The following is a 27533-nucleotide window of genomic DNA, read 5'->3' on the forward strand; positions in this document are numbered from 1 at the left end:
AACCGACTTTCGAAAAGGGAGTTGTGTTTTTCTACCTATGTACACCGAAATCTCCGAGATTTCTGAACCGATTTGCGTAATTTTTTTTTTAATCGATAGAGGAACTTTGTGACATTGTTTCATAAAAAAATTGGATTCCAACTCCTCAATCCTGATGCTGCAGGGGATCTGGCCAATCCACGCGGGCGAAGCTGCGGGCATCAGCTAGTCATAAATAAAGATGATTTCTGCTACGTCTAGCTGAACATGAAATCGTTAAGACATGACTCTATTATGTATTTGCATATTCATGGCTAGTTTTATATTCTACACGTCACCTAATGAAAATTTATTTTCTATACAGAACATTGCAGACGAATACAATGTATGTGAAAAAGAATCGATGTAAAGTAGGTAGGTACCTATTGACTAGGCGTATCTATACTAATAAATAAAATTGGAGTGTCTGTCTGTAATTTCGAAATAACTACCTCATATTAAGCTCATATGGTTATTTGAACGATACCATAACTGAATCACACGTTTTTAAAATTTTTGTCTGTCTGTCTGCCTGTCTGTCTGTCTGTCTGTCTGTCTGTCTGTCTGTCTGTTTGAAAAGGCTAATCTTTGGAACGGCTGAACCGATTTTGACGGGACTTTCACAGGCAAGTAGAGGATTGACCAGGGCGTAAAATAGGCTACTTTTTTAACCGACTTTTAAAAAGGGAGTTGTGTTTTTCTACCTATGTACACCGAAATCTCCGAGATTTCTGAACCGATTTGCGTCATTTCTTTTTTAATCGATAGAGGAACTTTGCGACATTGTTTCATAAAAAATTTGGAGTCCAACTCCTCAATCCTGATGCTGCAGGGGATCTGACCAATCCACGCGGGCGAAGCTGCGGGCATCAGCTAGTTTATTTATAACTAGCTGATTCGATTAAAAAAGAAACGACGCAAATCGGTTCAGAAATCTCGGAGATTTCGGTGTACATAGTTAGAAAAACACAACTCCCTTTTTGAAAGTCGGTTAAAAAAGTAGCCTATGTTACACCCTGGTCAATCCTCTACTTGTCTGTGAAAATCCCGTCAAAATCGGTTCAGCCGTTCCAAAGATTAGCCTTTTCAAACAGACAGACAAAAATTTTAAAAACGTGTGATTCAGTGTTGGTATCGTTCAAATAACCATATGAGCTTAATATGAGGTAGTTATTTCGAAATTACAGACAGACACTCCAATTTTATTTATTATATTAGTATAGATTCTGTGTTACTGACTATACCTACCAAGATATTATGCTTGTTGGTAGCGTCCGTTCTGTACTTTACTTATAGTTTTTTCCACGATTTTTTTTATTTCAAATTACCTACTTTAAAGTTTACTCTAAGTTCCTATTAATTCTGTTCCTACTTTCCAAATAGTTCTATAAGTATCTAATCATATGACACCACTCGATCAAAAGATCAAGATTTTTTCAACTCAAAAACAGATTAAATATTAAAAAATCTGTTTATTTAGTTTCTGAAAAAAGTGTTTTTTGGAGTTTTAACAGTTTTGATATAGGTCTTGTAGGCGTGCGATGTGCGGAGAGATGGAAACCCACAACATTATTTTATGCCTACCAAGAAACACTATTTTGTATTACTATAAACTATAATAAAATATATAAATATACAAACTTATAGTCGGTCAAGCTAAGTTTGAACCTCGCATCGATTACGTCACACTGACGTTTAGGTATCTACGGTATGCGAACCGTAGCGGTAGAGCGGGTGTAGGAAGAGGCGCCGCATTCCAGCGAGGTGCAAACTTAGCGCGATCAAGTTATAAGTAAGTATCCATTAGGAATGAGGAATATTGTCTAGCTCGAAATGAAATATTTCACACATACAAAATTTGGTACGGAACCCTTACAGAGCAAGGCCTGACTCGCACTTGACCGATTTTTTAATATATACTACTACAACCTACCAATTTACGTGAATAGTGTACCACAGTATTGTTATGAGAATTTCATTAATATAATGGATGACTATGGACTACCTACTTCATTTTATGGTCCTGGCCCTAATGAAGTCGATACATGAACGACATGATACGCGTGGGTGTTTAATATTGGAAAGATGCTGGAATACCTATCATGTATGGATACGTACTCATATGGCTCTATATTAGTCCTTGTTTTAGGGTTCTGTACCTGAACGGAACTGGTTCTGAACGGAACCTATATGTGTTCAACACATATAGATTCCGTTCAGAACACATTGTGTTGTACTATATAAAATAATAAGTATGTTGTTAAAATAATGGTTCCGTCCATGTTGGTAACCAATTTCTAGACGGCAGGAAGCGACTTCGTTTAGTGATGACATTATAATCTAAACGCTACTTCACAAAGCTAACGATACTTAATTTATCAAAATCAAATGAGCAATTTGCACTGAAACGGACTTATACAAGTAAGTAGGTACACTGAAAGAGCATAGATATGTTGAAAGAGATGTACCCTATGGATGACCACACAAAGTGACAGTTCCTTTTTTTCAACGAAGTTTGGTACAGAGCTTATTCAGGAGAGAGAACTTGAAAATTAAAGAGTTCTCATCGGATTAAAAAAAATTAAATTCTCATGGATAGTCATCTATTTACCACAAAGATAACGTGCATCCCGGACACAGGATGTTGGCAACTTTTTTTTTCTGGAAAATCGAAGTTCTCGCACGATTTTTAAAAACCTATATCTACGCTATCGAAAGTCGCAGGCATTACTTAGCCTTTTCATAAAGAACCTTCTAGATATTTTAAGATGCTAGAGGTTTAGTGTCTTCCTCTTTGATACGTTTTTGTACTATTAACAGGGCTCTCTCCGTCACTTGCTTCCACTCGCTTCATACAATCGTAGTTCCAATTTCATTTGAATATTAAGCAACCAAAGTCCATGAAATTTTGCAGACATATTCTAGAAACTAATATCTGTGTCTGTGGTATTTTAGATTTTTCTAAAAATATGTAGTTTTAAAATTACAGGGGCTCAAAGATTTGTATGTAAATTTTTAAGACCGCGTAACTTTGAAACCGAATATTTTAACAGAAATCTGGAAAACCACAGACATAGATATTAGTTTCTAGAATATGTCTGCAAAATTTCATGGACTTTGGTTGCTTAGTATTCAAATGAAATTGGAACTACGATTGTATGAAACGAGTGGAAACGAGTGACGGAGAGAGCCCTCTGTCTCCATCAGTAGTCCCTACTGATTATGGATGAATAATTACCGATATAGAGACTAGACATTGTCATTTGTCAGCAACCGTCCAGTCAGATAACGCAGAAAAGAACAATATCGCAGCAGCGGTCAGAGATGATAACAAAAACACGATTTCAGTTTTCACGATAAACGGATAAACGTTTTATTACTCAGTTTTCACACGAAAACCAATTGAATTACGAAACTCCATTTTTTATTTCAGATGCAATAAGCTAGGTAAAACAATTTACATGGACAGAACAGTAACGTTAAATAATAATTATTTGAAAAGTAATGAGTTCCTACCTACTTAACTAGATACAAAATAATGAATTTTCTTACTAATATTATAAAATTATAAAAAGTATATATTATTGTGTTACTGTAAACATAATTGACTGTTTAGAATGAGGGATAGCTTATTATAACCCTTATTATAGCACCTAGGCTAAACTTTTCCGCGGAAATTCAAATGTTGCGAATTCCACGTGGATGAACTATAGCTACCTATAGCCACATTGACTTGATATAAGGGGATTTAAAGGTACAAACTACAAAGGCTACTTTTATCTCACAAATTCAAAGAGATCCCATGGGATTTTTAATTTAAAAAACGTCTAAATCCACGCGAATAACATCTAGTGTTAAATAATAAATAAATAAAGTACCTAGTAGGTAAATTAAATGAGGTTGACTTTTTTCGAGGTCTCTCCAAGATCGATCACTTACAAATAATTACCTGCTTGCAATCTTATTGGGCAATATAGAATTTAATTTACCTCTTTGCGCAACATAGAGATCTTGATTTTATAGATTAGATAAGTACCTACTTTATACTATGAGTAAGTATACCTATAGTATTATAATAATTTTTTAACTAGCTGATGCCCGCGATTTCATCTGCGTGGACTTAGGTCTTTCAAATCCTGTGGGAACTCTTTGATTTTCCAGCATAAAAAGTAGCCTATGCCACTTTCCAGGTCTTTAACTACCTATATGTATATGTACATGCAAAAAAAACGCCAATTCGTTGCATCGTTGTGGCGTGATTGAATGACAATTATTCAACAAACAAATGTACTTTCGCTGTATATGGGTAGTGATAGAAAAGCACTGAAAAACTCAGTCCATTATTCAAAATTGAAAAGGGCGTTAAACAGGGTGACCCTTTATCCCCAAAATTATTTACCTATGTGCGCACTAGAAGAAGTAAGTAAGAAAGTGGCTTTAGCGTGTATGGAAAGAGATGCTGAAGTCGGTAGACGTAGGTTAACAAACCTCCGTTTGCTAATATATTATTATAATATTAGAGCCATTTCCGATAAATCAGTAGCATATAATATATATTTATTTACACAAGAATTGCTCGTTTAAAGTATGATGTGTTACATGACTTGTTAAAATTGTATTTTAAATGAATTCCCTTTTAAGTTCTTATAGAGTTCAAACTTCAAAGGTAATTTTAATAATTATACTAGAGATAGAGTAAGTGGAAGTCTGAGTAGGTATTTTGCATATTAAAACAGCTGTTGGTACAATATCTTTATACTTAGGTACTTTTTATAAAAACATTGTAGTAACCACTCAATAATAAACTATTAACTACTTATTAGACAATTATGAAAAAATGTAATAAAATGTGTAAATAGCTTACTGTAAATTCGTGTCCCTCATTTTGCTGTAATCTTCAAACTAGAACGTAATCTAAATAATATGTGCTAACAGTGCTAATGAAAATTGTAAAGTATCACTCAAAACTGGTAAAGAAGTCTCTTACAATAACATTTGGTCTATTTTATTTTATCACCCCGGGACGTCAAAACATAGTGACGTTTTTAGCGAGGCGATCGATATGAAACGTTCGGCAATAGCGTCTAGCGGTCGGACCACTTCACGACTGCGGCGCGGACCAACGCATTGCTGAAAAGGAATGCCCTGTGAAGCTATGGGTGTAGGAATTCCAGACGTGGGATCTGGTTTTCTGGGACATTAATATTACACATCTTGTATTGCAATATGTACCTAATTGTTTATCGAAATAAGGAATTTCCAAATATCTGATAACTAATCAATATAAACTATAATATAAATAAAAATGTTATATAAAGAAAAAGAAACGTATTAGTATTATATAGTCTTTTAATTACTTCTTTATGGATTTTACTTATTGTATTATTAGCTAACGCAAGCCACTTGGTTTTATTTTGTAATTAATTGTTTAGATTACTTGTATGAAATCCATTGAGCGTTGCAGGCATAAAGTACATATTTTAGAAAGTTTCAAAAGCCTAGTTAGTGGTAAAGACGTAAGCCTCCAAGTCGTGGGGTCCGAGGTTCGATGCCGGGCACGCACCTTTTTGGAGTTATGTGCGTTTAAAAAAATTAAATATCACTTGCTATAACGGTGGAGGAGAACATCGTGAGGAAACCTAGATATCAGAGAGTTCTCCATAATGTTCTCAAAGGTATGTGAAGTCTACCAACCCATACTTGGCCAGCAGCGTAGTGGAATGTAGCCAAATCCCTTCTCATTGAGGCACATGCTCAGTAGTGGGCCGGCGATGGGTTGATGTCATACGTAAATATGATATTTTTTCCCCATCTTTTAAATCTATAGGACGTTAGCTATACATATTACATACTTTATAGGTCATCGACAGTCTTGATTATAAGGTACCATCATGCATACCTCCAGACTGCGGAGTACAACGGCGCCGAGTCTGTTTTGATGACAAAATTTTACATTCCTAACTAGTTTAGTTTTTGAGATACCCTGGTCACAAAAATTGTCTAAAACTGACAACTTTGATGGCCCCCCATTTTCTTATTTTTTAAGATAAAAAATAAAATTAAAAAAACATATTCAATGAGCTCTGAACAATGATATTCCACATGCTAGGGTAAGAAAAAAAAAATCATGTATGAAAGCCCCCCTGAAAAATAATTTGATTAAATTTCTAATTCAATATTTGGTTTTGGGTCAACGTTCTGCAACAAATACCAAAATTTCAGGTTTCTAACTTATTTCCTCTAAGAGCTAGAGATCTGTAACACGCGGACAGACGGAAATCGGACAGACAGACAGATAAACAGCAGAGTGATATTAATAGGGCTCCATTTTTACCCTTTGGATAGGAAACCCGCCAGAAGTGAGATCATCATGAACATAGGTTCATCCAGATATACATAGGTACATATACGTCATATACATACAGGTCGAATAGAGAGCCTCCTATTTTTAGAATTTTTGAAATCGGTGGAAATGACGCTGCAATCTCGACACTACTGCAAACAGTGCATCCTGTCCTCTACACACGGACGATTTCAGGGACAGTCCTGAAAAATTGCGAGCATTGTCACCATACATGAGACGAGTGTTTCGTGTAAAGTTGCCTCGTCGCCTTGAACTGCCACATTCGTGAGATTGTATATTCGATGGACACGGCGTAAATTATAAGGTCACGATATGATATCGATAAAGCTGTTATTACGTGATCCGATTAAGTACTTGGTTAAACTCTAGTTAAAATTTATCAATAAGTAGGTACCTCTATACCAATTGGACGTCTTACTTAGGAAGAGTTCTAACGTTTTTGGGTTCCGTACCTACTACTCATATGGTAGTCTGTCTATTGAAGTAGGTACCTACTTCAATAGACAGCTATACAAAATATTTCAGTTAGAAATGGCGAGCGTTTTCATGCTGCTACCTTTGTAAAAAAACCGGCCAAGTGCGAGTCAGTGTCGCGCACCGAGGGTTCCGTACTCGGGTATTAATTCTGACATTTTAAATTTCAAATTCAAATTAAGCAACTGTTGCTCGGGAACACGTAGGTATCCAGGATCATCCTGGAGCAATAGGGGAAGCAATCTGGAGCAACTATTTCACACAAAATTGCTGAAATTTTTAGGTATTGCTGGGTATTGGAGGAAATTGCTTCATGTGGTCGTGATGTTATAATTGACAAGATTGCCTAGAATTGCGGAATTTCAGTTACCCGTGTAAGCGTACCTTAATTTTTGCTTAATAAAGTAGGTAGGTACCTACCACCCTACTCCGAAATTTTATACATATACTTAGATATGAAATAAAAGTAGCAATTTGGAATAGGTATTTACATAATACATACATACATAATAATAAATATGCATTCGTTAGCTAATCTTGTTCAATAGAGAATAGTGCCGGGTGTTGTTTATTTTGATTAAAACTGCCACGACAAATTGATGATAAGTTGTGGCTGTAATGATGACTAAGCGCTGATTTGATGTTGAGTGGGCGTCAAACTTATGATAGGTACCTAATATTTATATTTATAGTTATATAGCCTATATAGCTGATTTTGACGGCAATTCCATTATTATCTATACTCTATTGGCAGAAAAAAGTTAGAACAGCGCTCTCTCAGTTACGTATTCCCATACAAAATGATAGAGATAAAAACTTGTAAAAATCTTGGACGTTAATCATTGTAAGTCACCAGGAATTAAAAATAAAATCATATTTTCAAAAACATTCGAAATTCAATGAGAAAACATAGCGCCCACTGAGTTGTTGTCTCTATCATATGTATGGGATTACGTAACAGAGAGAGCGCTATACTAAGTTTTTCCCACGGATAGAGTATAACACAGGACTTACCGGTGAGTGATTTAAATAAAATACATATGTGAATTTTTGTGATTGTAGGTACAGGAAGAGGACAAAATCGCCCCGGTTGTGACGCATTGAAATAAGGAAAACCAACACCATAATTAGATACTAATAATAATAGTAGAATTCTCTTAATATGCGCTGAGGATGGCCATCGAGGGGGTTTTTGGTTTTAGTGGGTAGAAATCCCACATAACCCGATCTCTCCTCAAAGAGGTCGGGTATCTTGAGAAGATTTCCCCCCCGTCAACAAAAAAAAAGGCCTACTTATTTCGAATAAGTAAGTAATTACCGTTTTGTTTACAACTATGTACCTATGACCGGACATTCATAATCATCTTTGTTTTATTTTCATGCAGACATTCTGTTGTTTAGCATACCAGCTACCTACCTACTCACTGACCTGCTGAGTGTAAATAAGATGCTTTATCATTGTAGGTAATTGAGCAATGTTGTATAAGTGATTTTCTTCTTTGTAGGTACTTGTCATACGATCATGTCTTATTCATTGCTACGGGTCGTGACTCCTTTCAATTAATCACATAATAGATTTAGATATACTTACGTAGGATTTTTTGGGATATTATAATGCAGTAGGCTCTCAGATCCTTCCGCATACTTTACACAGGTTTACAGTTATTATTATCAGCTGTTAGTAATGATAACTAGGACAATAATCAATAATAAAATCATGTATATTTAGGGAGTACTATATAATCAATAAAATAATCAAAATTGATTTTTGATTTTGATTTTTTTAGTGTTAAATACACAGTTTAATGTAAGGATAATTTTATTGTATCGGTAATTTTATTGTACTTAATTATATCAAAATCGGTTGAGCCGTTCAGTAGGACATAAGAACGAATATAACATACATAGGTACCTACAGGTCAAACACATTTAAAACTCCTTTCGGCTTCGCCGCAGTCGGGTAAAAAAACAGGCATGCTGGTTTCCTTGTGATGTTTTAATTACGGGACGATCATTGGCGTAGGCTCATATTATAGGCGTAAAGGCTACCTACATAATATATACATTTGATATTATTATTTTTTACCTACCATTACGCATTTCACGTTGCATTACCAATACAGCAATCGAATGCATAGTTGTTAATTCTGTAGAAATAACAGAGGAGATCATGCTTCTCCATTATCTACCTACCTACGTTATACGCGGAGGTAGGTAGGAACTAGGAAGATACAAATAAAGAACGAGCAATTTACTTGCTTGTTCTTTATCACGGAAATAAGTGTGGCTATCCTGTAAGTAGGTAGGTAGGAATCTACTAAGCACATAATTTCTAAACTCAAACGGACATGTCTCAATCTAGTTCTATTCTTTTTCACAGAGAGCATTATCAAAGCTCAAAGGATTAGTAAGCTGAGTGACAATGGGCAGGTAATGTCTGTCGTAGAACCGACGGCGGATGGGGCAGACGTGTTCTGGAGTGGAGACCGCGTACCGCGTACGGGTAAGCGCAGTGTGGGACGACCTCCAGCCCGCTGGACCGATGACCTAAAGAAGGCGGCGGGGAGCGGGTGGATGAGGAAGGCGGAGGACCGTGTTTGGTGGCGCGCTCTTGGAAAGGCCTATGTCCAGCAGTGGACGCATACAGGTGATGGATGGATGGATGGATTATGAAAGGGATCTAATAATTGTGTAAAACAGAATAAGCCACAGTTGTCTAGGTAACTGAAACTCAAATCTGTAACAAGGCTTTACTGATAGCTGTAACTGTACTTTATAGCCTAGGTATGAACTTGACCTTATTTCCGGTTTGTAACCGAGGCTATGTTATGTATCAATGTCAGTGCTTATTACAATGCAAATAAACACTTATTTATTCTGGTTTCTCCATCAATGGTTTTTATCAGGTGAAAGACAGGTACCTACCTACTTACGTCAGGTCAGGTCCCTTATTTTTCATTAGGTATAGGTACCTACGTTGAGAGCCGTGACAGCCTAGTGGTTAAGACGTCCGTCTCCTATTCGGGAGGTCGGGGGTTCGATCTCGCGTACACATCTCCAATTATTCGGAGTTATATGTTTTAAGCAATTAAATATCATAAGAAGTTCGTGAGAAAAACCTGCATACCGAGTTCCCCATAATGTTTTCAAAGATGTGTGAAGTCGGCCAATCCCTACTTAGCTAGCGTGGTGGACTATAGCTAAATCTTTCTCAGTCTGAGACACAAATATGTACTTCGTAGTGGGCCGGCGATAGATTGATCATGAAGACCTACTTACAAGTAAGTACACTTAACCATTTTAATATAAGTACCTACTTGCAACATCAAAAAAGGTCTTTTGGACTGTAGGAATAAAATGATGTGATGTTTTGTATAGCGGTAGTTTATGGGGCTAGAATTCATTATTATACTTAATTTTACTACAAATACTGTAGTGTGTTTCGGACTTCGGCTTGGTATTCAACGGATAGACGTGATTTTTGCATGGCCTCTTATAGACCTGGAGGCTGACATAGGTTAGGTTTTATTTCGGAAAATAAACGAGTTCCCACGGGACGCTTAAACACTCTACTTTTTTCATGTCTTTATCCCGGAAAATCCCGAAAAAACAAAGTTATCAGGAATTTTCAAAAATGTTAATCCACGCGGACGAAGTTGCGGGCCTCATTTAGTGAGTAATATTATAGTACCTATATACAGTGACATTGCACAGTACAATAATAGCTCTATGACCTACGTTAATAGCTCTAATTTCGAAGAATTTTAGTTTGTTTGTAATATTCTTGGTTTAGTACCGATTTAGATTTATCTGTTTGTATGAATCACTGGCTTATATACAGTTAAACGTAAACTTGTGTCTCAATTATAGTCAAGTTTTACTTTAGATGACTTTGCTCGCGACTTCACTTCACTTGTATGAAAACGGGTTCCAACTTTTTAGACCATAGAATACCTAAACTCCTCTTGTTGGATACCCTTTCCTTATTATCAAAGCTATCTTTCCGAAATCAGGCTATGATCTATCCTTGCACCGCTACGATGCCTCTTTAAACTAAAATACCTGAATATCAGTGATCAGCATGGGCTCGTAGAAAATCTTCACTGCCCCCCATTTCACCATCTTACTCCTAACAGAAGTAATCCTAGCGCGCTCCTCAACGCATTCCATACAATCGTAGTTTGGCTCTCATTTTGATTAATAATAACTAATCAAATCTAGACACATTCGAGAAACAAAATCTCTATGACTGTGGTTTGTCAGATTTTCGTAAAAATATCAAGTTTTAAAGTTACAAGGGTTCAAATTTTTTGAGTGTAATTTCGAAAATACAAACATTTGTTTCTAATGAGAAACAAACTAGGTATGTCAGTAAGTATGGAAAGCGCTGTTCTTCATCACTTCTCTTAAAATCGGGAAGTACTCGACCATCTTGGATTATCCACCATATTGAATTTATGATGACGTCATTGATACCCAAACCTATTTCTTTAGCCCTAATTCGCACGAGCGTTAAAAAAGCGTTGCGTTAAAACGCGTTAAAAAAGCGTTGAAGTGTGAACAGATACTTGGGAATGTATTGGTTCTATTTGAACGCTTTTTTAACGGACGTTAAAAAAGCTCTCGTGCGAATGAGTCCTTACCTAATGTCCGAAATACTTTTCTTAAATCTATTTAAAAGTGTCAAACGCATATTATGACCGAGAAAACATTATACCGTTCTCGAAAGTATGGATCTGACTATAGCTGCGAACGGGGATGCGATAATTGGAAGCGAGTGTATGATCCGTTACATTTCCTAAAACACATTTATACTGTAAACAAATGCACAGCAATGTGTGTCACCAGAGTAAGCGTAATATCCTATAAAACGAGACACCAAGACCTCGTAAATCAACATCGGGATTAGCTTTCAAAGTCTTCACAACGCTGAAACAAATTAATTCATCAATTTACAAAATGGATTTCAGTGCTAAGCTCCTCGGTATCTTTGCGCTTATCTTTTTATTTTTTATCGTTCAAAATCAATCTCAGCCGATAGAAGAGGCGAATTCTGTAGCGAATTTTTCAGATGGTGAAATGATGGAAACAGCCGAATCTCAAAATCCTTTTCTGCCGCGTTTCGCTATGAAAAAGTTGAAGGAAAGGCGGGAAAAAGCTCGAGCGCAAAGAAGGAATTATTACTATCCAGCTCAAAGAAGATACCAACCAGTGCAAAGTCGAGTGCGTTGTTCGCATTATGTAAGTTATTTATAAATTATAGTTTCTCGTTTTTAATTTTATATCCCAAAATTCATTTATTTGGAACTAAATGATGCCCGAAATCCCGGGAATACATTACAAAAATAAATTAAAATTTGTAAATGATTATTCAAATAATTTGTATTTTCAATTTTCAAAGTAGGTACTTAATATAACTATACCAAGTGGGGTATCATATGAAAGGGCTTTAGCTGTAGGTACATTCAAAAATTATTCATGATAGTTTTTGATTTATAGTGCAAAATGTCAGAAAAAATACCTGTGGACGGAACCCTCGATGCGCGAGTCTGACTCGCACTTGGCCGGTTTTTTAATCGAAACAAAAAGAAGCCCATGAGCGTTCCCGGGATAGAAGCTATCTATCTTTTTAGTTTTACCAAATCGTGTCAAAATCGGCTAAACGTATGGACCGTGAAAAGCTAGCCCACAGACAGACAGAAATACCTACACACTTTCGGAATTATAATATAAGTAGGTACCTACCTATATAGAGCGATTAGTGACTACACTTATGGTAGTCATGAGTTCGGTTTCAATTATCATCTTAAACATTTTGTGCCATGAACAACGGTCACCTTTCTTTGACCCAGAAAATTTCGTAATATAAGGTCTGAATTTTCCTCATACTTCATATACCATTTCTGACATTCGAATCAACTTGTTTCAGAAAAAATGAAGAGCTACATAATTTTAGTGCTAACAGCGGCAGTAGGGTTGGATTTCGTCGTAGCAAATTCAGTTGCAAAACAAACAGTTGCTGATAAGGATTTGCTATTGTCTGAAAGTAATGACTCAAGCACAAATCACGAAGAAAAGTTTTCAAACAATAGCGATATAGAACAAGAGAATATCGAAACAAGTGAAAATGGTGAGACAATCGTGGAGGATAGCCCAAATGAAGGAACCGTTGAACTTGATATCGTAGAAAGTATAAAGAGTCCAATAGATCCATTTGATTTTAAAGAAGCTATCGACAATCAAGTAGGTTTAAAAGAGGTTTATAATAATAATCAATTTAATCTACAAGAATATGTGGATACCAATCTTGAAAATGAATTTGAATTAGTAAAGGACGGTGATTATTATTACAACGATGTAGTTTTTAAGGACCCTAACGAAATTATGGATACGGCCGCGGGATTCGTGCCCATTCCTATATTTCGTAAAAAACAAAAGCAGGCTCCCCGCAGACGATATGCTACTAGAAGGTATAATAGAAGACCCTACGCCAGCAGAAGACAATATTACTTCTACCCATATTACAGATATTATCGACCAAGCTCTCTAAGATATTATTACTATTAACATAATATTGTTAGTCTAGGTTTTAATATAATATGTACTTACTTAATTTGACAAATAAAAAACAAATGAAATATGGCTTCAAATACATTTATTGCTAAAAACCTTATACTCGTATTCGCATTTTGCATAAAATTATGTAAATGCTTTATTAATTCATTGATATTATTCATTTGATTCATTCATTGAATTTCCGTACTAATAATACTTACATTTTTATTTACATACATTAATAAATACCGCATTATTTTTTTATAATTTCATTTTATTATTTAAAAACAACAGAACACAAATGATAGGTAATTTTAATAAATTCTTACATACAATTGTATTTCATTCATGGCAGGTTGTAGTTACATTGCCTATTTTAAAAGCTGCGTATCCACTATGTTCGCACATAACCGTGCTGTGCATCTGCAAAGTTGTTCCAATATTGAGCATCTATAGATTTAAGGGGCCTAAGACGGGTCTGGCCGCGAAATTCAAATTTAATTTGGTTTTTCGCAACTAATACAACAAAGTAGGCTTATGGCACTTTAATTGCGCCAATGGCAGTATCATCCTCACAGGTTTATATAAAAATCTTTACTTGAAAGGGTCCAGCTTAAGAAATTAGCTATAGTATCAACTAATTTGTGAGTAACTCATTATTTTGACTAATTTCTTATACTGAACACTTTCAATTATGTAACCCTGTGAAGATGATACTGCCATTGTCGGAATTAGAACGCCATAAGCCTACTTTGTCGTATTAATTTACAAATTGCGAAAAACCAAATTAAAGAATTTCGCGGGCAGACCCGTCATATGCACCTTAACTGAGTAGGCTCCTGCCGGGTAGTGGAGGGGTGCGGGAGGGGTGACAGTTGTCACAAGTTGAGGAATCACTGAGCTCACGCGTCACGCCACCATACCCCTCCCGCACCGCTCCACTACCGCAGGAAGCTACTCATCTATCCGTTATACCTATAGTAAGTATCTACAAGTTTGCATAATTCGACAACGTTAATAAATTTCGCATATCGAAACACTAAGGTGACCTAGAGCTTTTGTTAATACTTGTTGTAGTGGATGTTAATTTGATTTATAGTTATCACCTTTAAGTTTGTGTTTTATATCTTTGTTATTATTAGCTGAAGCTAATCGAACTTCTGATTTTTCTCGAACCAATCTGATTAATTATTTATTATTATTTATTGATATATTATAGAGCACGTCCTGATAATGTTATCATGTTATCTTTTAATAGTGTGATTGGTTTGTTAAACACATTTTCGCTTCGCTGGATAGGAGCCCCTATATGATGGATAGATTCTCTAAAGTACTTTTTATTTGAAATCTATTAATGTAGTCTACCAACAATCTCCCACTTTAGGTCAATAGTTAGTATTACATGTGCGCTTTTGGAATATAAAATTCGTAACCAGTCGATTGAGTTTGCTGTCGTCATGACCGCGTCTCAGGTTGCAATCTATAGAGCGCACCTTGATTTTGCTTTGCTGAGACGTTAAAACGAGACAGATTGATGCCAGCGGTATAACTCTGTCTCGTTTTAACAGTGTCTAAGTCTGAGCAAAGTCAAAGTGCGCTCTATAGATTTGTCTCAGAGCATTTGACGATGCACAGATCACAGTTGGTCCGCGAACATAATGCATATGTGCTTATGAACGTAACACAAGCACGTACTTAAAATAGATGCTACGTATAAACATAATTATTATTTGTATAAATATAGACGATAGCGTATAAAACAAAGCTTAAACATGTATAAATAAGTTAAAATTAGTGTAAAGAATATATTATTATTATGTCATACGCAACACTTCACCGTCGTAATTATTTAGCTTAGATATATACTTTACAAACGTCGATAGAAATGCTATTTGACTTAGGTAATCATTAAATGTTGGATTTTAATTGAAGAAAACAAACCAAAAAGTTTTTGAGTCTATTATAGGGTTGCGTTGTATATTATGCATATGATTTCGTAAGCCCAGTATAGATATCAATAATATGTACATTTATATATCATTATATCTATTGTATGTCGATAACTTATCTACTCAATTAATAGCAACGTTGTTATTTGTCGAAAACTGTTTGGATTTTTAAGAGCGCACTTTGACTTTGCTTAGACTTAACTTTCAGTTAAAACGAGACAGATTTATGCCAGCAGTATAACGCTGTCTCGTTTTAACACTGTCCTACGTACTGTACGTAGCCTTAGACAAATAACGCTACGTAATTTATGAATTGATTATAATTTCAGCCTTAAAATGTTAGCATAATATAGGTAAGTAAGCAAAACAACAAAAAGAAATGTATATCATTTAGGATTTCCACCGACGACGTTAAGCCCATTGAGTACATAGCGATTTAGTTTTTCCAATTAACTGTAGAGTAGCAATTTGTCGCCAAAACGATATCTAAATGAGTATTCATAAATTGTCTTTTCAAATAATTTACAGAATAAAAATTCCGCGCACCGGTGATTGTAAAACCGGTTTAGTCTTAATTTAAAATAGCAGTACATTGAATATTCATTAACATTTGAATGTGCAATTCATTGGGCAATTTTTAGCCATAAATTATTAAAATCGTGGGTTAGATTAATAAATTATATTTTATAAAGCTCAGTCTATTTATTAAGTTTTCTACTATTTACATTAATGAATGTAGCGTTATCAGTATTTATTTGAAAGAGATAAATAAATATTAAGAGATGAAGTTGATCCCGCAATTCAATGTTTTTTCTTTTAATAATACTCTACCTATTTAGAATTTCTTCAGATGTGTGTCTTTCACATTTACTTCACAATTTATTTTAAGTCTTTAAGCTGTTATTTTTTCACCAGTAGGTATAAAAGTGATGATAGAGAAAGGAGACATTTTAAAGTTCCTAATTCATTCATTTGTAAAAACAATATCTCGGATGGACGGAATTGATTTTTTTTCTCTAAATTATTATTAACGAAATTAAATGCATCCATCGGACAAATTCGTTCCATGATTCCATAGTAATAATATAGACATTCTTTGGAATATTCAATGTAATGCTGCTACTTAGTCTTTCTTTTGCAAAGTGCTATGCCACGAAACAAGAATATCATTCGTGTTCATTTCCCGGGACCGACTAACGTCTCATCCATAAGTTCATCATCCGTGATACAAGGCGAGTTGGAATGAGGGGAAGGTGCGACTAAAGGTGAGGGTGCAGGACTTTTAGCCAACTGCAAAAGTGCTGGAGAAGCCGGGTAAACCGATCGGACGGCTACCATGCCAGACACTTTGCTACCGGACGAAGATGAAAAATCCAATAGCATTTCGGCTGCTTCTTGAGGGGTTGTGGCGCCGCTCCGTGCAATCGACCCGCTCGCCGGAGGTTTCATACATGAATCCGCACCTTTCCTGTCTTCGGAACTTCCCTTCGGTGCAGCGAACCCTTTCGCCATTTCAGTTTTAAAATCTAACGGCATGAGGGGATAGGTCCCAGAATAGCTTTCTTTCGGGTCGTCTTTAATTCGCTGGGGACTCTCACTTTTCGCTATACTATCGGATAGTACTTTAGAATATTCAGATTGTTCACTTTTGCTCGGCGGAATTGTTTTTGGACTCACGCCTCCTATATTTAATAATGGTTTTGGTACATTTAAAGGATATGCGGACTTCTGTATTGAATCAACGTTTCTATTCGGATTATCGAAGTGAGAAAACGAATATTTATTTTGATCCATGGACCTAGCAAAATCGTTTACCATCGATCGACTATCGTACTGCGATACGGGACTGTTCTTATCGGGAGTGTTCTGATTTTTTAATTTTGGTATTTGAAACTTACTAGTATCTAGAGGTTTAATTAAACCTTCGACTAAAAAGCTAGCGTCTTTTGTTGAATTTTTAAATCGATCTCCGTCAACCTCGTCTCTCGAACTACTAGGGCTAGAATGTCGCTCAGATTTGGATGAAAAAATTGACTTGTCAGAATTACTCATTATCTTGGTCCTAGCTTTTTCACGATCTCTATCTCTCATCATTTTGGCAAGATCTGAATTGCTACTTTTAGGCGATCCTGATGATTTGGAGCCAGATTTAGATAAGTTAATACCAGTAGAACCGCTACTGGATGATTTAGAATAAGGCACTTTGGGAACATTAGCGGCTGATTGTTCTGACGGGCTCATGTTTGCTTTAGGCGGGGTTGAACCAGTAGTGACGCTAGCAGATTTGGATGATTGCATAACTTGAGTTTTTTTAGAAGCAGGCCCACTAATTACGCCCGGTTTCAAACCGGTGTGTGTTTTAGGAGAACCCTGGCTGGGCGGAGTGAGCTGAGGCGACGATTGTTTACTGGAACCAGAACTGGAATAGCTTAATTTTGAACTACTGCTTGACGAGGATGACTCTTTGGATCTGGTTTTATTAATCGTTATTTTCATACCATCTAAGCTCGGCTTAACCATATACTCCTGATTTTTACTTTCATTTAGCTTTAGACTACTACTTGCTGCGCTGTTTTTTGGATCTGAAAATTTGCTGGTGCTGCTCGACGAACTCGATTTGACTGTTATTTCTGAATCTGTGCCACAGTGTTGAGCAGATTTCAATTTGTCTATTACCGCACTGAGGGAACCTTTACGATTACGAGCTTGGCTGGGGGCATTTGATTTATTCACTTCAACGTTAGGTGGAGATATTAATGGTTCGGTCACGGGACTGTCACATGTTACCGGAGTGATTTCTAATTGTTTTAATTTCATTGGGTTTTTTAACTTTGGACTGCTTCTATCTGAACTAGAAAAAGAAAGGCTAGATGGTTTCTTTTCTTTTTCCCTCGAAGTCGTTGAACTGGAACTATAGCTGTCTTTCGAGATCTTTTTAGTCAGATCATAGCCAGTGGTGCCAGACTTCCCGGAAGGGGACCCACTAGTTGCTGACTTTAACGTTGACATGCTCGGTTTTCCCGAGCCAGAGGAACTATGTTTCGGTGAAGAGATGCTATGGTTTTTTGGACTCGAATATCCAGGAAGATGTTTGGGGCTATTCGGAACGGGCGAGTGTCTAGGACTACTGTGGTGACTGGATGTTCCCGAAGGTTTACCTATGCCTTTAACACTACTCGGACTTGGGGATTTCGTAATCGATACTGACCTGCCGTGAGTCGGGCTGGGGCTAAACTTTCGTAGAAGTGAGTTCGGAGAGGTGGAGCGCATCGGAGAGCCGTCTGTTGGTTTGATACTCACAGAGACAGGTTTGGTCAGAGGGTCTTGCTTGGGCGGAATCTTTTCCGGCGGGCCCATGGAGTCGTCCCTCCGCCGCTTTTTCTTTTTCTCTTTGCTACGTTCTTCGCCTGATCTACTTGATTTTTTATCAGATCTTATTCGATCGTCCATAGACTTGATCTGGGAAGACGTTATCGGCGTTATCGTTATAGAACTGGGCAAGGCGGCTGGCGCAGCGGCCGTGATAGGTATGATCTCTATGCCAGGCCTTCTATCGAGACACAGCATAGATGATAAATTAGACCCGGACACAGAGTTGGGCGGATTAGAGCTGGATCCTATCGGAGTGATGCTTACAGACGACGGCATGTAAGATTTTCCGTCCGTAAGGTCCAGAAGTAACGAAGACGTGCTTCTACTTCGTGATTCGGATTCCTTTTTCAGTTTTTGCCTTTTGTGCTCAGACTTGTGAAAAGAATTCCTGTAACAAAAACACGATGAATTGAGCTGTCTGTTTGTAATATTACCTGAGTCGTTCTTTTCCGAAATTTATTATAGGCCGAACGCAGAAGGAAAATTAAATGAAGGATATAGACAAGGATACTCATTAACATGGCATGTAGTTCGAAAAACCAATAAAGTCTGACAAGGCTCGTTTGGCACTTGAGTGAGGGCGCAGTTATCGCTTTATGCCGACACAGCGAACTATCAACAAGTGCACTTCTCTAGACGGTGGCTTTAGTTCCGATTTTGGACACGCGAAAAGAGCCTAGTCAGACTGTAGACGCCGGGATCACAAGGTGCAAGAGTAGCGACCTCGCAATAGAAAGCGCAGCGTGACCTCCCACTAGGTAGACAGACGACGTTAAGTGAGTGGCAGGGAGCCGTTGGTAAGCAGGTGGTGCAAGATTGTGGCGTGTGGAAGTTCCTATAAGAGACCTGTGTCCAGCATTGTACGTCTGTCGGTTGAGGGTAATGACTCATTAACATACCTGATTAAATCTTCAACGTCTCCATCATTTGAGTTGTCCAAATCGGACGAAGTTCTGTTGTCTTGACTGCCGAGCGCGTCCTGGGCGTCCATTACTGACAGCTCCAAATCCGACGCGAATTCGTTTTGAGACACCGACGATTCCCGACCCTCAATTTCAACATCGTCATTAGTTGAATTACTATTCATAGTATTATCGTCCTCGTTGCCGTAACCATCAGAATTGTCACTCTCGCTATCAGAATCCATTAAAGCGTTCATGCCTGGTTTACCCTTTTTTTGGGCTGAGGGCCACAGACCTTGGTCTGATTTCCGCTTTTTTGACCTGCGCTCCTCAGAACCATGTGGCTTTGAATCGCTTGTATTAGAGTCTTGACACATCATTGTTAGATGGTGTTGTTGATCTGATAGGTATGAACCTGTGAACGGATTTTTAAAGCAGATTAAGCCTCGCTCCATTAATAACTAATAATATCTTGACTAGGAAAATTATTTTTGTTTTTTACATTTTTCTCTACTATAGAATATCAAAAACAATACATATTGGCGCTGATATTAACATTAATAGTAACAGGTTTGAAAAATGCTAAATCACTGAAACTACAAGATAAGGCAAATGGTTACTGGCATTGGATTGTGTTAAGGTAGTATAATGATAACGCTGTTTTGCTAGCCTTCTGGTAACGCTCTGTTGTGTTTTGGTAAGGAAAGGTACACAAAACACTGGTGATTTGGTCCCTGCTTTGAGGCGAGTTGTGTGGAACTGTCAGCGGCCAAGAGTTTGAATGGACTGTACTCACCCCCTTGGTGCGGATGGCTGACGTTGCCGGGCTCGTGCTTCACGTCGCCCCCGGGGTCGAGGCCCCCCAGGCCGCAGCTAAAATTTGACTCCAAAGCCGAGTAGCTGCCGTTCAGTTGCTTCGTTGCCGCTTCTCGCTCCCAGATTTTGACAAGAGACCTAAAAGGTCCATAAGAAACTTTGACCATTTTGGCAAATGTAGATGAGCTCTAACACATTTAAATCTCGCAATAATCGCATCGGCGGTAGCTCTGGTGCTACAAATGTTAATAGGCGGCGGTAATCACTTAACATCAGATGACCCGCCTGTTCGTTTGCTCGCTATTTAAATTTTAATCATTAGTTAAAAAAAATCATTTTATTAGTCTAATTTTTATTTGCTTTTTAGCAGCCAGCAGGTAGGAATATTTTAGAAAATCATAAGCAATACTCTGCTATTCTTTAGCTAAAAAGCTGCTAACCCTACAAAGTAGTGTGTCAGTTTTCACCAAAAAAAAAGGAATGAAAACTAATATTTCTAAAATAGTTTGCTATCTGGGACTAAGCTAACAATGTTGGTCCTACATAGCGTTTTTTTAGAAACATCAGTTTTTCAAAATTTCCACGTGTTTTGGTGATTACCAAAAACTACTTTTTTGAGTTAGCCGCTTTTTAGAAAAAGGATGGCAATATTACTGTCAGTATTAAGCAGTTTTCTATTCAAATAATGAGGACATCGAATTTAGTTTCCGAAAACTATAGAAATTCCTACCTAATCCTAGCGGTAGCTTACCTGAGCGTAATAGGTATAGAGTGACTCTTCTGTAGAACCTTAGTAATATAATCGTCAATATGGTCTCTCGGTGGAGAGTTGAGCGTGTACACAGAGGCGCGGGGAGCGGCCGGGTCCGAGAGCTCCAGCTCCACAGTGGCCATGCTTTCGTCCAGTGGATGTTCCAGTGATATTGATATGTGCTGCCACGATAGCGCGCTCACTTCGAACATTAGCACACTTTCTAGCTCCATCACTGACAAAATTCAAACACAAAAGTCAATAATCAGGTTATATTCAGGTTGCCTGGTGGAGATTACTCCGAGCAATAAGGCCGCCTTTGCATACAGTTGTTTTTAGTATTTAGTTTCTTTGTTTTGTCTTGATTATTTCATGTTTTGTGTGCAATAAAGTTTTCTATCTACCTATCTCTATCTAATAATAATTTAAATATTAATTTATTTCATGTATCTAGTATAGTGCCCGTAACTCCTTTACTACATCCGACTCTACCACCGATTCTGAAAGCAGATTCTATTGAGTCTCCCCAGTAGAATACATTTTCCGAACCAGTGAAAACCCGGCCAGAAGAAACCCAGCAGTTACTCTTTTCAAATCATAAAAGTTCCGAGATTAGCACTTAAGTTAGCGCGATTCAGATTTCTTATGTGTGTTTGATGATACCTGTAACGCCATCTAGTACCATCGCTAGTATAGCCTATATCGTAAGTTACTTTCATCACAGGTTCGACTTGCGTGATTGCTGTATAATCCTTTCGTATGAGTGCGAGGAGCGTCATTTAGTATCTATATGTGGTGACCGTCTCTCTCACCTTGCTCGGTCTGCAAGCGCACGTAGCTAGCGCGTTGAAGAGCGCCTGCTTGCGCAGTGCCGGCACGTGCGACGGGTGAATGGTACACTAGTGACCAGGCAGCCATTCTACCCGCACGTTTCTCACAGAAAGTAGCATTGCCACTACTCGGGAAGGCTCTGCAGGAACCATTAGCAACAGATCTCTCACCTTGCTTGGTCTGCAAGCGCACGCAGCTAGCGACGAGCGCGTTGAAGAGCGCCTGCTGGCGCAGCGCGGCCAGCAGCGGCGGCACGTGCGACGGGTGCGTGAACGGAACACTCGTCACCACGCAGCCGTCCAATCCGCGCGTTTCACACAGGAAGTAGCATTGCCATTGCTCGGGGAGGTTCTGGGGCAACAAGTACAAATAGAAATGCTTTAATAGGGCAATTTAATAAATAATAATTAATTATATTATTTGTTTTTATTTCTGAATTTAATGCTATAAATTTTAAAAAAATTGGTAAAACTGTAAGGTTGGTAGTTACAAGACTTTGTTCACTTGATCACGTGATCCCAGAAACATAGGTACCTATAGCGACGCGCCCCTTTGACGGCTCCAGCGTAAGTTTCAACTCATAAGAGAGACATTTAAGAGACTGGTAATTGTAGATGTTGTAATAACTAGATTAGACAAAGAATGTAAGAAAATACATATACAAGTTATCTACATACCACAAAAAGACCCTTGCTGAGATTCAACTCGATGATTTTGCCAGGCGCAAGTTTGTTATATGCTTGTTGGGCGACCAGGCCCATTATGGGTTTAGCGTTCGCCCAATCGCCAGCCACTTCAACCTATAAACAAGTGACGGTAAATACTTACAAAATAGACTAAAACTCACACATCGAGCTTTAGAAATTAAATGAATAGAATAAAAGAAAAAAAAACTGCCATGTTACAACTTCAGATTTGACTACTTATTTTGACTATTTGATTTATGTGAGTGACAAAGACGATGCTCTACGAAGCCGAAGCTGCAGATTGTCTCTTTCTAAAGCTTGATGTGTAACACTTAGTGCCGGATACTGTAAGACCAAGAGTTGTTTTAAATTATATAATTTAATAATTAATTATTGCTGCCATAATAATTCCTACCTCAGTTGTAGCATTAATGAGTTTGGCGAGCCCAGCACATAACGGCGTGGGTTGGGAGAGCTTGAGAGTGTAGCACGCGGGTAGCATTGCGCTGTTCTGAGGCACCAACTGGGCGTACACTGGACCATTTCTGCAAAAAAATCCAAATAGGGACTGGGGAATAGGGGAGTTGCTGATGCCAAAAATCAATTATTTCTTAGTGATAATAATAAATAATTAATCGAGAAATTGCCAAATTACGTACAACTCACATCTTCTGTTACTTTAAGTTTGATAATCATTTTAAATTATTATCCATTATTTCATAATCTTTATAAATTATCGATTTTTAAGCTATAAAAGTATGTTAAATGTTTATGACTCAGTATGATGAATCAGTATTTCATACAAACTCCCATACATATTAATTGCGCATTTTGACGATTTTATTTGTTTAGTTGGCAACATCCTTATTGGTCCCACATTCGTCACAGAGGGTTAGTATTGAAATGTGGTATTTAAGTAGTACTGTTTAGCTCATTTCACATAAAAGCTTACTGACTTTGTGCCCGCGCAGACGATTTATAGATCTATATATTTAATGGTAAAAAAAAAACCAAATTGGTCCACATTTATCACAGTTATAAGTTTAATATTGAAACGTCACCCTAATTTTCCTGATTTGGTCCTAAGATGGAAATATGTATTAAAATACTGGCAGTGTACCTTAGATTACGAATGACACAGATTAAGAATATTAGAAGTAGAATAAAGAATATTTATTGATCGTAAAAAATATAACATACAACAAGCACAAGCAATAAATATGTTATTACATATTATTCTTTTAATGTTAACAAAAAATAATTAAAAAAAATCTTACCCTTTTCCTGGTCTCTGAGCACCGGATATTATAGGCGATAGTTGAAGCTTATTAGCTGTAGAACCTTCTAGAAGGACCGTCGCAGAATGTCCTATAGGCGTGTGTGAGGGCGCCACGAGCGACGCTAGCCCAGTTGAAGCCGATGGCTTTCCTAGTGTTAATAGTTCAGCCGTCAGTGGTTGTAGACCTTTGTCCTTGTCCAACAATTCGTAAGGCGATACGAAGTATGTCAGACGCATTGCATGACCTGTAAAGATGAATTGTATAAAGTCATACTAAATATTATAAAGGCGAAAGTGTCTGTTTGTTACCTTTTCATGGCCCATGATATTTTGACAAAAGGTGCAAAGATAGCTAGCATCCCCGGGATAGACATAGTATATTTAAGTTTAAATGCTATGATAGACTATTTTTATTCTGGAAACTCAAAGAGTTATTTATAAATCCCTGGGGATTTATAAATAAATCTATAGCCACACGGACAAAGTCACTGGCATCGTCCATTCTAGAATTATAAGTTCATTATTAAATTCTTGAATATTACAAGATTTTTAATTAACTACTATACATACACGTTTCTTTTCATCTTTTATGTCAGTTAGTTTCCGATTATTATTATTAAAACAGCCATTTCATTGATTTTTACCATTTTTTAATTGGTATAATTAAGGAATACAATCTGGTGTACTAACATAATTTGAAGTAAACTTTTCTATGAAAAAAATTCTTACAGTAAAAATGAACCTACCTCCTCTCCTTTTTTGCAAGAATCCTATTGGACTTTTATGCACCTGCGCCCAGGGGTCCTTGATGAAACTTTGCAATTGCCTCAGTGTACATAAATCTTCTTCTAAACTTTGCAGTGCACTGAATGCTTTACATTTTACCTACAAATAAGTTAAAAGTATGTGTGTGAATTGCAAAGACGAAATACAATGGCATAGATAGCTCCAATAACTGATGGTAAACGTTGGGGTGTTGGAATGATGATCTTTCATGGACTAGATGGAAGAACTCGCAAGTCACGCACACATGCAGACAATTCCGTGTTCTGTGGAAAATAAGAGATCCTATATGTCCAGCAATGGACATATATTCAACCAAAGAAACACATAAAACATACACAGGATTATTTATAATGAGAGGGGAACCAGATGCACATCAATCTATTCGTATCTTTGCTGTCACACCTACTGGCAGAATACATAAATAAAAAATTCCCAAAGATTCTTCGGATTACCATTCATAAATAAAAATTAAACATCAATCCTCTGGTAATTTTATGGTGGTGTACAAAAATGTGTCAGAAGAAACCCATTGACTTACTTTTTTTTCAGCATTCAATTGGTATACAGCTGTAAGACCTTCCAGTTGTGCTGTGAAGTCTGCAAAATCCCCCCGTGATATACACTGCACTAATTCTTCACAACTTTGCTGCTCTATCTGGAAAGTTTACATGTTTTAGTACAACTGGAATAATACCAGAAAATTAATAGTTATTTTTTTTAAATAATTAATGATAAACATTGCTTAAAAAATCCCGTCAATAATAAGCTGAGTTTATTCTTAGTTAAGTAGTTTTAAACAAAATATGTACATCCTTATATTTCGACATATTTTTTAAGGAAAAACTGGTTGCAGAGATTTTCTTGATAAATGTTAGTTTTCTTGATTGTAAAAGTTTTTTCAGAAAATAAATTCAATTAAATAAATTTATGGTATGGTACTTATAATCTAAGGAGTGTTAAAGTACAAACCTTGCCCTCATGATGTATCTTGACATCCTTCACATTACCAGAGGATTCAACTAATATTTCCAAATAAAACATATCAGATGATATGAATAAATTGACACCTGATTGACCCACTACAAATTTTAATCTGCAAATAAGATGACAGTGCTTTATAAATAATAAAAATAAAAGAGTGAGAAGACATAGTTATATAAATGTTTTTTTAAAAATTATCTTTTATTTTTGCATACCCCAGTTGTCTGGAAAGGCACTCCAACCTCTCTATGAGGCTCTGAAGGGAGCTCACTTTGATGCAATGTTGTAAGCTGTCAAGGCATTTCTGAAGAATCATACGATCAGCACTGTCAACTGCCCATCTTTTATCCTTTAAAGATGAAAATAGGAGGGTTAGAAATGGTTTACAATCTAAACTGGTGTTTTTACACTCATTGGGACCCCACATTCTTGGACCATGTAGTTAGATCAGGTAATAAATTCAAAATTTCTTCTACCGAATTTCGCTTTTATTACTCTATGGCATAGGGTCTCTCTGATTGTAGAAACCCAGGACCTGTATCTCTTACATGGTCTAAAGGCCTGTATAATCACACATAATTATGACGATGACAGGACAGCAGAATTTTACACTTATCATGCATGTATGTCTGGCAATCTACACTGGGCCAGCATAGCAGACAATCGCCTAAACCCTCATAACTCATAGAGGAGAATCATGGAGATTCAATGATTCAAAAATGCAGGCCACCATTTCAGACAACGTTTGTTTTTAGAACATAGTTATACAATATTTAGAAAATTAGTTAAACTAATACTTATATGTCTCTTAAGTATAATGTTAGAGAATATTATTTACAGCTAATACTAAACTACTCACCAGCATGGCCATACGAACTGCTTTGGAAGTTTCACTTAAATTTTTGAACTGTGATGTTTTTGATCTCAGTTTTTCCATCAATATCTCCCTTTGTAGCTCTTTCGATTTATTCATCATCTCGTTTGCAGTTGCCATCACAAGAGCTTTATTATCCGTCATATTTAAAACAACTTTATCTATTAGAACAAGAACAACAAACACACAAACTGATAACACAAGTTCTTAATTATCACAACGTTCTTCAACAACAGATTAGTAACTAATCTTATAAATAGGAAATACACTATGCAAATTACACTTAGATTCTAGATTTTCTTTAAATAAATTAACATTTTAAGGCTAAAATAAGATTAAATTAAAATTTCATAGCTGTTTTTATGAGCAATTGCAAATTAACTGTCAATTGTCAAATTTGACAACTTCATGCGATGCCATTTGCTATCACAGACTATAAATGTAACTCTCTAGTCTACGAATATACGACTCTATAGTCTATGAATGAAAGAACAAGCCAAGATTAACATAGAGAAGAGAATGAGTGGACTGGAAGAGAAAAAGTTATTTAGAAATAAAGCGATACATCAGCTTCCTAATAGCCAATATTTTTTTTTTATATGTTTTATTATAATTTTTACCCTGTTAACTAGTTCTTTGGGAAATGATACCTAAAAATCTGTTATTTTGGCCGTATTTGAAAATGACCGCCATAAAAAATATGTTACTTGTACGATGGTACGAAACCCTTCGCATGCAAGTCCGACTCACATTTGACCAATTTTTTACTGACCATTGTACCTACGGCAGTAAATACAATATCTGGATTCAGTGTCGGATTAACCTTTAATCAAATTAAGCAATTGCCTAGGGCATCACGTCTGAGGGGGCACCAGAAGAAGCACAAAAAAAAATC

General features: G+C 36.8%; 3 protein-coding genes across 4 annotated transcripts in view; 1 reads left to right on the forward strand and 2 right to left on the reverse strand.

The window, feature by feature from the left end:
* LOC123872663 (facilitated trehalose transporter Tret1) overlaps positions 1-5149 on the reverse strand; it is a 26306-nt gene extending 21157 nt beyond the window's left edge. The window contains exon 1 of the mRNA XM_045917098.1: positions 4883-5149. Coding sequence (XP_045773054.1) covers positions 4883-4902 — 20 coding nt within the window. The 5' untranslated portion in view covers positions 4903-5149. The remainder of the gene's footprint in view (positions 1-4882) is intronic.
* A 6548-nt stretch (positions 5150-11697) lies between these two features.
* Positions 11698-15347, forward strand: LOC123872681. Of its 2 annotated transcripts, XR_006797508.1 has the most exons (3): positions 11698-12097; positions 12786-14883; positions 15028-15347. XR_006797508.1 is itself a non-coding variant. In XM_045917127.1 (2 exons), exon 2 carries the CDS (start codon positions 12791-12793, stop codon positions 13421-13423), a length of 633 nt encoding a protein of 210 aa, XP_045773083.1. In that variant the 5' UTR covers positions 11698-12097; positions 12786-12790; the 3' UTR covers positions 13424-15347. The 2 variants fall into 2 exon arrangements, 1 of the variants encoding a protein (XP_045773083.1); XM_045917127.1 differs by having other exon boundaries at positions 12786-15347.
* LOC123872648 (mediator of RNA polymerase II transcription subunit 1-like) lies at positions 13495-27003 on the reverse strand. Its single transcript, XM_045917059.1, has 13 exons — positions 26624-27003; positions 25980-26113; positions 25753-25876; positions 25322-25438; positions 24744-24882; positions 23996-24242; positions 23134-23263; positions 22710-22832; positions 22203-22383; positions 21202-21436; positions 20431-20588; positions 19632-20049; positions 13495-19120 (listed from the first exon to the last, which is right to left on the reverse strand). Exons 1-13 carry the CDS (start codon positions 26780-26782, stop codon positions 16537-16539), a joined length of 4749 nt encoding a protein of 1582 aa, XP_045773015.1. The 5' UTR covers positions 26783-27003; the 3' UTR covers positions 13495-16536.
* Positions 27004-27533: the final 530 nt, after the last annotated feature.

The sequence above is a fragment of the Maniola jurtina genome, chromosome 15 (assembly GCF_905333055.1).
Source record: "Maniola jurtina chromosome 15, ilManJurt1.1, whole genome shotgun sequence".
NCBI lineage: Eukaryota > Metazoa > Arthropoda > Insecta > Lepidoptera > Nymphalidae > Maniola > Maniola jurtina.